Source organism: Leptosomus discolor, chromosome 1 (assembly GCF_034619465.1).
Source record: "Leptosomus discolor isolate bLepDis1 chromosome 1, bLepDis1.hap2, whole genome shotgun sequence".
Taxonomy (NCBI): domain Eukaryota; kingdom Metazoa; phylum Chordata; class Aves; order Leptosomiformes; family Leptosomidae; genus Leptosomus; species Leptosomus discolor.
The window spans coordinates 102,636,009-102,649,084 of record NC_141391.1 but is presented as its reverse complement, the minus strand read 5'-3'; the positions used below and the strand labels follow the sequence as shown (position 1 = coordinate 102,649,084).

At 35.1% G+C, this 13,076-nt stretch overlaps 1 protein-coding gene across 5 annotated transcripts in view; it reads left to right on the top strand.

Moving 5' to 3' along the window:
* ITSN1 (intersectin 1) overlaps window positions 1–13,076 on the top strand; it is a 101,649-nt gene that overhangs the window by 42,809 nt on the left and 45,764 nt on the right. For 3 of the 5 annotated variants that reach the window (XM_086461076.1, XM_086461065.1, XM_086461049.1), the window contains exons 16-19: window positions 1,181–1,305; window positions 3,901–4,130; window positions 5,491–5,612; window positions 12,373–12,617. In XM_086461076.1, the coding sequence (XP_086317202.1) occupies window positions 1,181–1,305; window positions 3,901–4,130; window positions 5,491–5,612; window positions 12,373–12,617 (722 nt within the window). Of the gene's footprint in view, window positions 1–1,180; window positions 1,306–3,900; window positions 4,131–5,490; window positions 5,613–7,570; window positions 7,586–12,372; window positions 12,618–13,076 lie in introns of all 5 variants that reach the window. The other 2 variants (XM_009947723.2, XM_086461055.1) reach the window with 1 other exon arrangement.

The window sequence follows — 13,076 nt, the reverse complement described above, 5'->3', positions numbered from 1 at the left end:
TAACTTACCGAAACTTTTCGTTTTGGCCCTTTGAATCACTTGATATTTAGTTATCTTTTTTTTTTTTTTTCCTGCTCTTATGTGATTTTCTACATTTCATTCAGTGCATGAGAATAGTTGCATGAACTCTTAATCTGGCTAATTTGTAGACTGAATTTCTGAAAAACTGTCCAAATACTTTCAAGATTTAACTGTTCCAATCCCTGAATAAATTAAGGTAAAGCTTGTAAGGCTACAAGAACTAAACAAACCTGCATGATATAAATCATAACATATTTCAATAAAGTAGACATTACTAAAATACAGATTTAGAAACAATTTCCTGCTACAAACTTTTTCTGCATATTTTGTCTGCGTATTTTCATTAAAACATATGAATTTTTTGAAGTGAAGTCTTTTCAATGAAAAACTTCAGTTATCATAGGTAAAATTCTTTTTTTTCCCTGTAATACTGAGGAGTTCAGCCACAAAATTCTAGGTTATGCAAAGAGATTTTGGATAAAACTTGTATTTATGTTAATAGATGTTGATGCAGAAAATAAATCTTGAGGAAAAGATTATGGTTTTGTTATTATTTGTATTCTAAATGTTTCAGGCAATGTCTTTCCAGTTAATTAGAGAAAAACTGACTTGTACATGGATGAGTACTCTCTCTGCCACCATTTGTTCCAAAGACATTGCTTAAGGAATTCAATCTCCTGAGTATAAAACAATACAGGAGATTTTTTTAGTAAATCACCATTAATTTCAAAATAAAACCAATTAACTGAAACAGTTACTATTATGAGCAGCTCAAAAGGCAGAGTTTTATATGGAATTTAATAAATGAATTCACAAACCAGCAAACAACTCCTAATAAAACATAAGTGACTTTTCAGGTTAAGCTTTGTCAAACTTTTGCCAACTTTTTAGAGTCCCATTTAAAAAAGGCTTTCTTGTTTCTTAACCCTTTAATATCTCAGGTTATGTGGATAAAAATAGGAAAACAGTAAGTGGTTTATAGACCTTTGAAATCTACCTTAATTGTCTGCCAATGCATTTGGCAATACTGTGAGTTTGAACAGAGATACCCAACCATTTGCGAGTTTTGTAACTTCACAATGAGATATATGGGGCCGTTATTTACGGTTCACATAGTATGTGTTTAAACATTTTAAACATATTTTACTTCTTTCTCTAGGACCTGAGAGAAATACATAACAAACAGCAACTACAGAAGCAAAAGAACTTGGAAGCTGAGAGGCTGAAACAGAAGGAACAAGAAAGGAAGACAGTAGAACTAGAAAAACAAAAAGAAGCTCAAAGGTAACAAACTGCACTACCTTAAGCCCTTTCCATAGAGGTGTTAAAGTGCAAAACATTTTGCAAACAAGTAAAATAAACTTTGCATTCCCAGGAGCATAAGCTGGTCCCAAATAATGTATCACTAAATGTCAAGAATACCCAAGGCCTAGACCAGGTTTCATTTCAGTGCAAATGATCCCTTTTAAAACTTGGGAAATCTCTTGATTTATCATTGAATGGGAAGTGTGCTGTGGAGACGAGCTTCTACATCTGTCTGACTCTACTGTCAGTGATACATACAGATTTCAGCAGCGTTACTTAAATGTGTAGCGTACTTTGGCAGAGATTCTTGAACAGTGTAACTAACTAGCTCTATCTTTTATAACTACGTAAAATACAGAGCTAATGTTTTTCAGCTACACACTTGGAAATTTGTTTCCTGCATATATTTAGAATATATTTATGTAAAATGAATTGCATATAGGCTAGAAATCAGTTCTATTCTGACGTTTGTCAGTAGCTGTTTGATTTAGTTTTTAGCAGTTGTGGTGTTTTTGCACTCAAAGTAGACAGATGTTATTCAAGAGATGCAAGCAAAAACAAAGGCCTGGGAACAAGAGGCCTTAAATTATTGGTTATAGCATTACGTGGACTGTGACCTAAAGTGAATTGACAGGCTGTGTTACTGCTTGCTGAGTCAAGTTAATTTTTACATTTCAGGCAAAACCAAAACAAATTCTCAGTGAAAATCATGTCTTCAAACAGAAATCTCATACGTAGAAAGCAATTACTTTTAGATAATGCGTAAATAATTTATGTAAAACTTATGCCTTTAAAAATCTTAAAGATCGACTTTCTAAGAAAACAGCTTTCTATCATGAAGAAATAACTATGCTAAATATGGTAATTATGTTGGAACTTTCCTTGAAAACAAGAAGGCTGCTGAGGTACTGTGGAAGTATAGGAACACTAAAAATATTCTGTTTCAGAATATTAAATAATATTTTAATTTCAGAAAATTAAATAATAATTTTCCTTCCAGAAAAACGGAAATTTTAAAAACAGATTTGAAATAGGAAAAACTGCTACCATGGAAAACTTCATGTATGACCTTTCATGCTAGTTGAACGTTCAGACATTATTGGTAATGCAAAATTTCATGCTGCCCACATATTGAAGCTTCTAAATCACCGTAATTGGTATACCTGATAGTGAGCATTCTGACAGTCTTAATGATTTCCAACAGACAGCAAAATTAATAAGGTGAATAATTAATACTCATAACCTGGATACTGCCCAATAATGATTATGAAAGTATGTTGCCTATTAATAGCTCTAGTGAAAGCAAAGAAAGAAAGAATAATCTTAAGATCATAATTATGTGCGCTTTAACCTTTGTCTTAACGGATAACCATAATCACTTTATACTGAGAACCATCTTAATGATTTTTTTGTTGGTAATTATGCACTGAATTGTGCACATAACTTAATTGAGCAAACAAAGATACAGACGTACATATTTGGGGATGGTAGAGGTCTTGTTGAAGACTTCTCATGGCTAATTACTCTTAATTATCTTAAGGCTAGTTCCATGCAGCCTTGCATGATTATGTCAGTAATATACAGTTGAGAGGGAAAAAAAAAAACCCAACACTTGAGTAGCATGAATAGAGTTTACTCTTGGTGCTTGGGATAAGAACTGCCTGAGTGGTATAATGCGGTTGGTGAGAGAAAAAAGGAAATTAAAAGAGTAAAAGCAAGTATAGGTAAATCCCAGATTAGAGGTTATATTCCACAATAATTAATACATCCGGAGTCTTGACGTAAGGAAAAGAGCAGAATGTCAGGTTTTCTGTTCCTAACCCCAAGCTGTGGTGCTCACACCTAGGTTTGTGTTTCTTTAGCTTCTCTGTCTCTTCTTATTCTCTTCCTTGTCCTCAACTCATGATATTACCTTCCATAACAATCAGAGAAGAACATTCTACAGCTTCTATGGAAGGAAAAAATAAATCTCACATTCCTAACACTCCTCAAGATATGTTTTTGTCTGCTCTTCTTGCTCCAGCAGTTACTAGTTAGAGCAAACTTGGTTTGTAAGTATGGGAAGACTTAATGCTCTATTAGAAACAGAAATAAAAACTGTAAACATAACTAGTTTATCATTTCTGTACGCTCAGGTTGCTCTATACCTCTTTTAGAGTTCTGTGGAGTCGTAAGGGCACAGAATTGATATGTGATAACATAGAATGTTATATTAAAGGTGGGTTTTTTAAATGCAAAGACAAAGCAACTCAATGAAATGGAGGCCTGCACCTAGTAGTAGGTTACATGAAATAGTGTCCTGTCACTTGTCTGAGAGTCTCAGCTCTTTCTTTATGAATACATACACAGCCATAGCAAACCTTTCTGAATATTTCTTCTTTGCCCTCTCAAAGTCATTGTGTAAGAAGATGCTGTAGAGTAGTTGATAACTCAACAAAATAAAATTAACAGCTCTTATAGGGTGTGCAAAATCCATAAAGAGTCCACTTTATGCTATAGATCACACACAAGGACAACTAACTTATGTAGTCTTTTGTTTAACTGTCTTAAAAAAGCACCTTAATGATCCAACAGGCGGATCCAGGAACGGGATAAACAGCGGCTTGATCGAGTGCAACCAGAAGAAGAACTTCAGTGGCAAAAAAAAGTTCAGGAAGATGAAAAGCAAAAAAGGGAAGAAATAACCAAGAAGAAGGAAAGTGAGGATAAGGGGAAACAGGAAATGCAAGAGAAACTGAGTAAGCTTTTCCAACCACATCAAGAGTCAATCAAGCCAGCTGTCCAGGCTCCTTGGTCAAATGCAGGTAGGGTGAAAAATCAGGAAACGTTGCACATGCCTCTTGAAAAATTCTTTTCTGTTTCGTCTTCCCATTTGATACAGAAGAATATTGTGTTTTGAGATTGCTAGTCTTATTAGAGTAAATCATATGTAGGTTGAGCTCTAAGCTCCAGAAAGTTGTTGTTTTAGGCTTCGCTATTCTTCCTAAAAGTATGGTGTTTAGCAGAGTGTAAAGCACAGTAGATGAGACTCACCGTGCCTACTGAAGAGATAATCTTAGCTTTAAGTTGTTGTAAGGTCTTGATGCAAGATGTCAAAAATTATTTCTGTACTTTTTCTTTACAATTCTTGTTTTGGTGAGGAATATGTGCTTTGGAATTTTTTAGAGTAATACCGGTATGTCATATAGTCATCCTTTTTTTCTCTTTCACCTTCCCCATGCTTGTTGTTTATGCAACAAATGATCTGAAGTCTAAGATTTAATCCCCCTTTTTTTTTCTGCTACACACACAATCACTTCCAGCTGAGAGCTTTTTCTCTGCATTGTAACCTGATTTTTGCCCGTATTTGGGAGTCATGGTTCCCCCTTAAGTGGCTTTGATACATACGCAAGAGAACTGATTGGGAATGTAATATTTGTTTAAATAATTGATCAAAAGATTGCCTAAAGGGGAAATTACCTTCTATTTTTTACCCCAAATCTAGAATTGACTTAATCTAATATGTCCTGTTGCTAGGTTTTATTTGTGCAAAGTAGCAGAGGGCACTTTTATGACCGAATAGGCAAAATAGGAAGTGTGTTATACAAGAGCAGTTTAGCTTATATCTTTGGGGTTTTTCTGTATTCTTCTTTTTCTAATAATGAATCTTTAGCATGTTAAAAAGTGACATCTGTAAAGTGACCTCTTTTCAGCCAATCAGTATGTATTAGGACATTTTGAAACATCTTTCTTGGAAGTATAGTCAGGCTGCAAATGAAGCTGCTGCACAAGCAGGTTCTAAAGGTGTCTGGGATACCATTGATACATGCAAGACCATCCCTGTTTGAATTGAACTTATGGCTCATCAGATTTAACTTACAAAGTCATTGAAGCATTTGAGATGTTATATATGTTGCATCATGAGTATATGATTCTTTCTATGAAAATAGTGGTATATATCATAAAAGTTAAAATACAGTAATATTTTACCTGATGTTTAGAAGCGAAAATAGTAAGAAAATTATATTTTAAATAATTAATTTTCATATTTCCCCTTGCGTAAAAGGGGAATAATATACTTCTTACAGACAATGTAAGGTTTGTTAATTTTTTTCTCCACTTGTACCTCATTTTTTCAAATATTTAAAAATTATTTGTTTTGAATTTTTTTTTTCCTTTGCTCAGAGAAAGCTCCTCTAACCATTTCTGCTCAGGAGGATGTAAAAATAGTGTATTATAGAGCACTGTATCCTTTTGAATCAAGAAGCCACGATGAAATCACTATTCAGCCTGGCGACATAGTCATGGTAAGAAGGGATTGTGATATTTCTTGAAAAAATAACTTGAGCTTTTGCACTTGTGTGATTGAAATTATATATGGCAAGATTTTTTACAGACTTGAGAAAAATATTTCGGTGAATACTGAAATGATGTGATATGACATAGTAACCCTATTATAATAATGGATAGCTTCTCAGAGTTCGTTGTAAGTGTAAGGTTTAAACATTACCTGTGAGTAGATCGTATCAGTTTTAGTGTGCTGAGCTGTGTGTGTCTGTCACTGTGTTTAAATAGGTTCCTATACAGAAGTTATCTCAGTGAGAGGTTTCTTGTTCTCCAAGGTACCTAGCGAATAAAGTTACTGGTATTTTCTATTGGGAGAGTGGCTGTTACGTGTGGAATCAAAAACTGGCTTTGATAAATAAAGAATCTTTCTATTAAGAAATTTACCTTTTTATATGAATAGTACAGGAGCAGCATAAATTTTTTAATTTGGAAAGTGACCTTTGTTAAGAGAATGTGGTGTCCAGTGTAATACTCTATGAGACTAAAATTAAACTAAACTACAAGATGACTACGCTTCTGTAATGATCGTGTAAACATTAACATAGTCTTTGTCTGGTGGTGATACTTTAGTAACACTGGAAAATTTTTGTACAACTCTTTGGTGACAGTTTTTGACATAATGATCTAGTATAGAATTATAACTTGGAATTGTTTGTATGATAAATTTCCTATTTTAATCTACTTAACTCCTTTGTGAGATACTTTTACATTTATTTTAAAGAGGATATTCAGTAGATAAAATATCATTTCTGGAAATGAAAACTTCATAACCTAAAAATTTGGCAGGTGTGTTGATACAGAGTAATTTCTTTTCTTTTTTTAAGTAGATGATGAGATACAGGGACATGGTCAGGCTATAACTGTTGTGTTAAACTCTAAAGCAATACTCTGCTTTTGTCTCTATCTCTAAAATTATAGTTCTGTTGTTGATGACTGCAGTTATTAAATGTGTATACTAATATTAATAAATTACTAGTATGATCTTAGCATGCATATGTCTGTTCATGATGAAAATTCCTAGTGTAACTATTAAATGATACCTTGATCATGGTAGGAAAGTTTATTCGTTATAGTGTTCTACCCAACAGAATAGATTTTTAAGAGCTCTTATGTTTTGGCACAGTTTAGTAATAATGGATTTTGGAAAAAATACACTTTGTAAACTCTCATAAATTGTAATGATAACTATTTTAAAAAAACCCCGACGTGTTCTGAGGAGATGAGCCTTCATCTCTCAGCCTTTTGGGTTTGTGGGTTTGTTTTTTTTTTTTTTTAATCAATTCAGCTCTGTCACACTCAAGTGTTTGTAACATTAGAATCTACTTTTGGAAAATAAAAGGCAAATTCTGGGTTAGTAGCACTACTGAATGACTCGGGAAGAGGCCCAATGCCATTCTGAATAACAATGCAATGTGCTGTTGTTCCACATCAAGAAATAGTATATTGGTCAGTCATCTGTTAAATGAGAGAGGATACAGGTATATATTGAAAAATACCGTGTTGTCTTGCTTTCTCAGGAAATAGATTGGCATATAAATAAACTGTTTTTTCTCCTTGAGGAAGAGTGATCACTATTAGACAGGTGTGCAGGAAAATAACATTTTTGCCAAAAATGTGTGGTTTTAAGGAGCACTTCATGTGTTTTAAATAGAGACTTTGAGGTAATCTGAGTCTTTCTATATGTTACTTTTGGACTTTATTTTAACTCACTCTACAAAAGTAGGGTAACTACTCTCAATTTTCTTTATATAACTTTTGACAGTAATTAAACCTGATGACTGATTCTTGTGGGATTTATCTCCTGCTCTGTAGTAATTGCTTAAATGGGCTACTCGTAGAAAACTTAATAAAAGTAAGACACTTTTGTGAAATGTGTTGTAATTCTGCCTTGCTTTAAATCATTGCTTTCCTGATGGAGGTTAAAAGGGAATGGGTAAGTGTGCTATATGACTGTTAGGAAGTCTATGCGATTTATTCATTTTCATAAATACAGATTTTGTTACCATGTGGTTTTCTTGTTTTTGAATTCACCTAGGGTAAAATTAACAAGCTAGCTCACATTGTCAAAAGTAATTTAAGTGCAATGGACCAGAACTTACTTTTGATAATGAGCGTTTGGACTTCTAGACTCTTCTCTGTCCTTAAGTGTTTGTCGTGTCCTGTGGTTCTAAAAAGGTTCGAGTTGGTTACGTTTTTTTGGAAAATAATAATTTACAAGCTTACATGTTAAAGTGTGTCTAATTTATGACATAAATGCAACTCTGTAGTTAAGCTGATCAATACAGGTAGGAGTTTACTGTGTGCAACAAAACAAGTATTGCTTAGAATCATTGTGTTCGAACATAGGCAAATTTAGCACTTCACCGTTTTAACACTTACAAATGGCTTTGTGTGTGCAAGCTTGGGCAATCATGTCCTGTAATCATATAGCTGTACAGAAGATACCACCCAACCTGTAACTGCCATGAGCAAAGAATCCAGCTGAAGCCCGAATCCACTGACTGCACACAGGCCTAAATCCTGGTTCGAAATAGGACTGCAGAATTCGTTATGTCAGAATGACTTCTGACTTTAATAGATGTATAGCTTGTAAATGTTTTTTTATGGAAGTGTAATGCACTTTTACACTGTGCATGAATCTTCAGACCTGTCTTGGTGGAAATGGGGGAGAAGGATGAGGGTTTATTCTGGAAGGAAAAGTATTTGCAAATTTGAGGAGGGCTTTCTTCTGCCTGACTTTCCAGTATACATGTTAGTTATCTGTAGCACTGATGTATCTTGTGTAATGGTTTAGAGAATGCGTGGGGCGTGGGCTGTGTTGTTTTAATTTTTCCACTTCTTAATTACAGGATTTTTATATTTTCTCTTAACTTGGATTTTTGCTTCCTCTGCTTCTTACCTTTCTGTATACTTTAAGTTTCTTTCACTGTAAACTAGATTGGTTTATAATCCTAACTATAATTTAACCAAGCTTTTGTCTGGGAACAAATATTCTGAGCCAAAAAAGGCATGCCTCTTTCAGGGCTCGCTCTGTCCAGGAAGTTAAGTTTCTATTACGTGTATGAATATATGTATACAATCTATGGAATTCTTTTCCTTTGGCGAGCTCTCTGACAAAGCAAGTCCTGCTGGCATTTGCTGCTCTTAGGCTCCAGCTTGAAGTAAATTAATGGATTCAGTTGTTGCTGATAATGTTTTATATAATACAGCTTGCTTAAATAAACTTAAGCATAGTTCAATGAAATACAGGTGAATTACTGAATTACTGAACTGTAGTGGCTCTGATAGCAGGAGAACATAAGCTAAACAGGAAGTTCATAAAGAAACTTCCATGGAAAGTCTAAAACAAATTCATAATGATAGTTTCTCGTCGGTTTTGTTAGTTATTGATTGTGAGAGTTAGAATGAATGCTCTTTGTATTAGACACATAGACAGCCTTGTTGTGTTAGATCCTGTGTAGGCGTAATCAGCATATGGCCTCTGGCCTGCGGAGCTTGTATTCAACAGGAACTCCAGTAGTCTCAAAATACCTAGATCAAAAGCCTGCAAGTGGAATAGAATTAAAATGGTCATTTAATGGATAGCTAGTTGAACGAAACGGACAACAGTGGTCTGTTTAGCTTTGATTAAATACTTCTTGTAAGAGTATTGAGGTTTGGCTTCAAGTGTAGCGTGAATATCTACTGTAAAACAGGGCTCCTCTTTTTGTGTGCATGCACTGCTGGTGATACACAAGCCACGTCAAAGTGGAGGAGGCCACTCTAAAGCCAGACTTTCTGTTGACAGAGATGCTAACTGGACCTACTGCTTTTGCTGCTAAGAGTTGTGTTGCTGTTACTCCTGGCACTTGTGTTCAGTTGCTGGAACTAAGTAGCTGTAGGCCGTGGCTAAAGTATGGTTGCATAAATAAATAAAAAATCAAACCACATACACTATGATTCACTATTCAGGTGTACATTTAAAGTATCTAGTTGTATTTTGGAAAAAAATAATCTGGGCTAGATTGTCGTAGGGACTTGGGGATGGTGGGTGAAAAAAGATAAGGAAATTAGAACGAATGAATTTTAAAAAGGTTCAAAGGAGTTTATTTAAACTTCCAGTAGTGTACTATCAAAAAAAGATGCTAATTATATTTTATATGAATATATAGATTTTTTGACTTGTAAGGTTAAAATTATTCTTCAGAGTGTCTTTTCGTGGGTATACATAGAAAGCTTAATTGGATTGAATAAGCACAAATTTGACTATCCTAATAGGCTGTTTTGTGAATTATTTTAACTTAAATCTGTCTTCTAGAAAGACATTAAATCAGTTGATTTTTAAAACCCTTTAGTAGTTTTTTTTTTTTTCCTCTGCTTGTACAAAAAAGTTATTTCTGAAAAATGACAGTGGTTTCTGTATGGCTGTGACTCATTTCAAAGATGCCCTTTTTAGAACATCACCATAACAGATTTTCGGCTTTTCAGTCCATATCCTTTTGTATGTTAATGATTCTGGTTACTACCTTGAGCAGTTGAATGAGTAGAAACTATGTGACTGTTATTACTATTTATATTATTCAACTTGGCATCAGGTGCTGATAACCCATTTCTCCCTCTCTATCCCAAGATTCACCCTCTGCTGTGACCTTCCATCACTCATACTGCTACTTTAACAATCCTATTCAGTGCTGCAGTGGAAATTGTGCTCTGCACTGCAGTAAAACCACATTGAATCGGTCAAGCATGTAGTCCATTTATTTCTGGGTTTGCTTTGAGTTAAAAGGGACTGAGAAAGAAGATGGACCCAACAAAAAGCCAGAAATAATGGATTGTTTTGCACCGAGAGAGGGGTGGGGGATACAAATTACAATAGGAGGCAGTCAAAGAGTCAACAACTGGCCTAAGGCAAAGCAATCTATCAGCAGCCTTAATGAGTAGTCCAGGGACAATCAGAGGCAGCAGCTTTGCTTCTTCGGTTTCAGCCACTTCTACGCAAAAGAATGGTCCCACCTTTAGTCTAGAGCAACTGGTTTGCACCATTACCACAAATAACTTTTTTTTTTGCCACTGATTTTTTTTTTTTCTCCAAACAAGCAGCCGATCGGGTTATATTTTGTTAAAATTGATAGAGTGAATTCGTAGATGTGTTTCCAAATGTAGATGCATCTAGTTCAACACGCTACTATGTGCTATTTTCATATAATGTCGTATACTGAAAACTCCTTTGACTGAAAAGTATACTATTTCTTATTCCTTAGCTCATGAAGCATTCTGTTATCAACAAATCCCTCACATTGGTAATGGATTTTTTAGGAAATAGTGTCAGGTGATTTAGAAGTACCAATTTAAACATCTCTGCCTGCTGTACTGTACTGCCACAGTCAACTCTTGAGTTACACTGTCGTTTGTTACGTATTTTGAAATACTGATTGCTACTGGCTTAAACAGATGAGAGAAATTCTTGCCAAAACCCAGCCACTGTGTAGAGTTGGTCGTCTGACTTCTCATCACTGGCCTGGTTTTACTTCTGACTTGACTAGTGCTAGGGAATCTGCAGCTACACACAGCGTATTATTGTACAAAGTAGGTGTTATTTACATTGTCAAAGGTGCAAACCCTATTCGTTTGTAAGGTTTTGCTTGAAAACTGAGATTCTTTTGACCTATCAAAGGGATTAGATAGCTAGAACACCAAATTTACCAAAATTATTACTGAATACAATTACTGCCTTTTTTCTTCTAAAAGGTTTCTGCAGCTGACGTTGCCTTAGAGGTATTTAGCCACCACATCAGTTCGCCAGGGGTAGCAATAGTGAATTACTTTTCGTCTGCAATTCTTGATGGATGTGGTTAGCTGCAGCTCAAAGAATTTAAACTGATCACTTTTGTTGAAATAGCAGACTGAGACAGTAGTCTGTCAGTAGAGCCTGGAGAACAAATGTATGAAATGTTTAAGAAAAGTTAACAGGAAAGTGTGAAATTTGCAAAATCATAGCTTAACTTGATTATAATAATCAATAACTAGGAATTAAAATACAGCTGCAAAACCAGCCCTGTTTTGTCCTGTTCTTTCTGGCTTGGCAAAGATAGAGTGAGGGGAAGGAACAGAGGCCTGCAAATTTATACATGAAAACTTACCATGGAATTGTTTTGTATAAATACATTAGCAAATCTGTGGATTTGTTTTGAATTGTTTGATGGATGTTGTTTTGAATATGCTGTGGGTTTTTGTTGTATTTTCTGCAAGAGAAAATGTGTGAAAACTTGTTAAAAATGACATTTTGTGTTAGTTAAACCAGAAATACCAATATTTAAGGGATTTCTCTAGAGCTTACTTCTCCCAAGTCTGCTGTACTGTGACAGACTTTCAAGCGACTGTTTAAAAACCCATGCTTGGCTTATGCATTAGGAGTGAAATAAAACTTTTTTATCTCATCACCAAGAAATCCTTTTGGTTTTGGCTTGGGGGGGGGGGGGGGAAATATTGAAAAGCAGTATTGTGTTGCAAAATGTTCCCTTATTTGTTAATATGCCACAGGAGGAATAGCTGTCAACTTAATTCTCCAAAGGTAAATAACAACCGCAAAAATGCTACCTAGGTGGAACTTGTATTTGTAATGAAGGTGTCATGTCTCTGTAACTAGAGAAGGTTAATTACTGTGGATGAGACGGATTGTTTTAAGTAAAAATTCCATTTGTATGTTACGTTTCTTAATTTTCTAACTTACTGCGTCTACAGGTAGATGAAAGCCAGACTGGAGAGCCAGGGTGGCTTGGTGGAGAATTGAAGGGGAAAACTGGATGGTTCCCTGCAAACTATGCAGAGAAAATACCTGAAAATGAAGTTCCAGCTTCTGTAAAGCCAGCAGTTGAGGCAGCTGCTGCACCTAAAGTTTCTGTGCATGAAACCACGACATCGCTAGGAACTTCTGCTTCTACAGAGTCTACTACAACTGCCAATAACTGGGCAGACTTCAGTTCAACGTACGTTTGGGTAGTGATTATCACCTTAAATGTGTTGGAGTCCTTTTTGGTTGATTTGACTGTGGTGGCAGTTAACACAGAATATCAAGATTGCAAGATAAAAATGGCTTGTTTCAAGTAAGGTATTTTTTCCATAGTAAATAGTTTTAAAATCACAGCCTTGTGGAACTTTAACCATGCTCCCTTCCTATCTGCCTGAGCAATGCAGAAGGACACATCACAAATAGGAGACATTCTTAAGTGAGGATGGTGACATGGTGGAAATCCCAAGGTGCTCACTTTCCTTCTCTTAAATTAGTTGACACCAATCTTCATTGAAGGTTTCCAGCTTGGATTATGCAAAATATAATAATGATAGAGTTAGCATGAAAAGAGGATTTGTTAATTCCTTATCACAACATTAATAAGACTGATGCAAGTAGAACAGTGTGCCCTTTCCTAGGTGTCTTGTTAACTCAA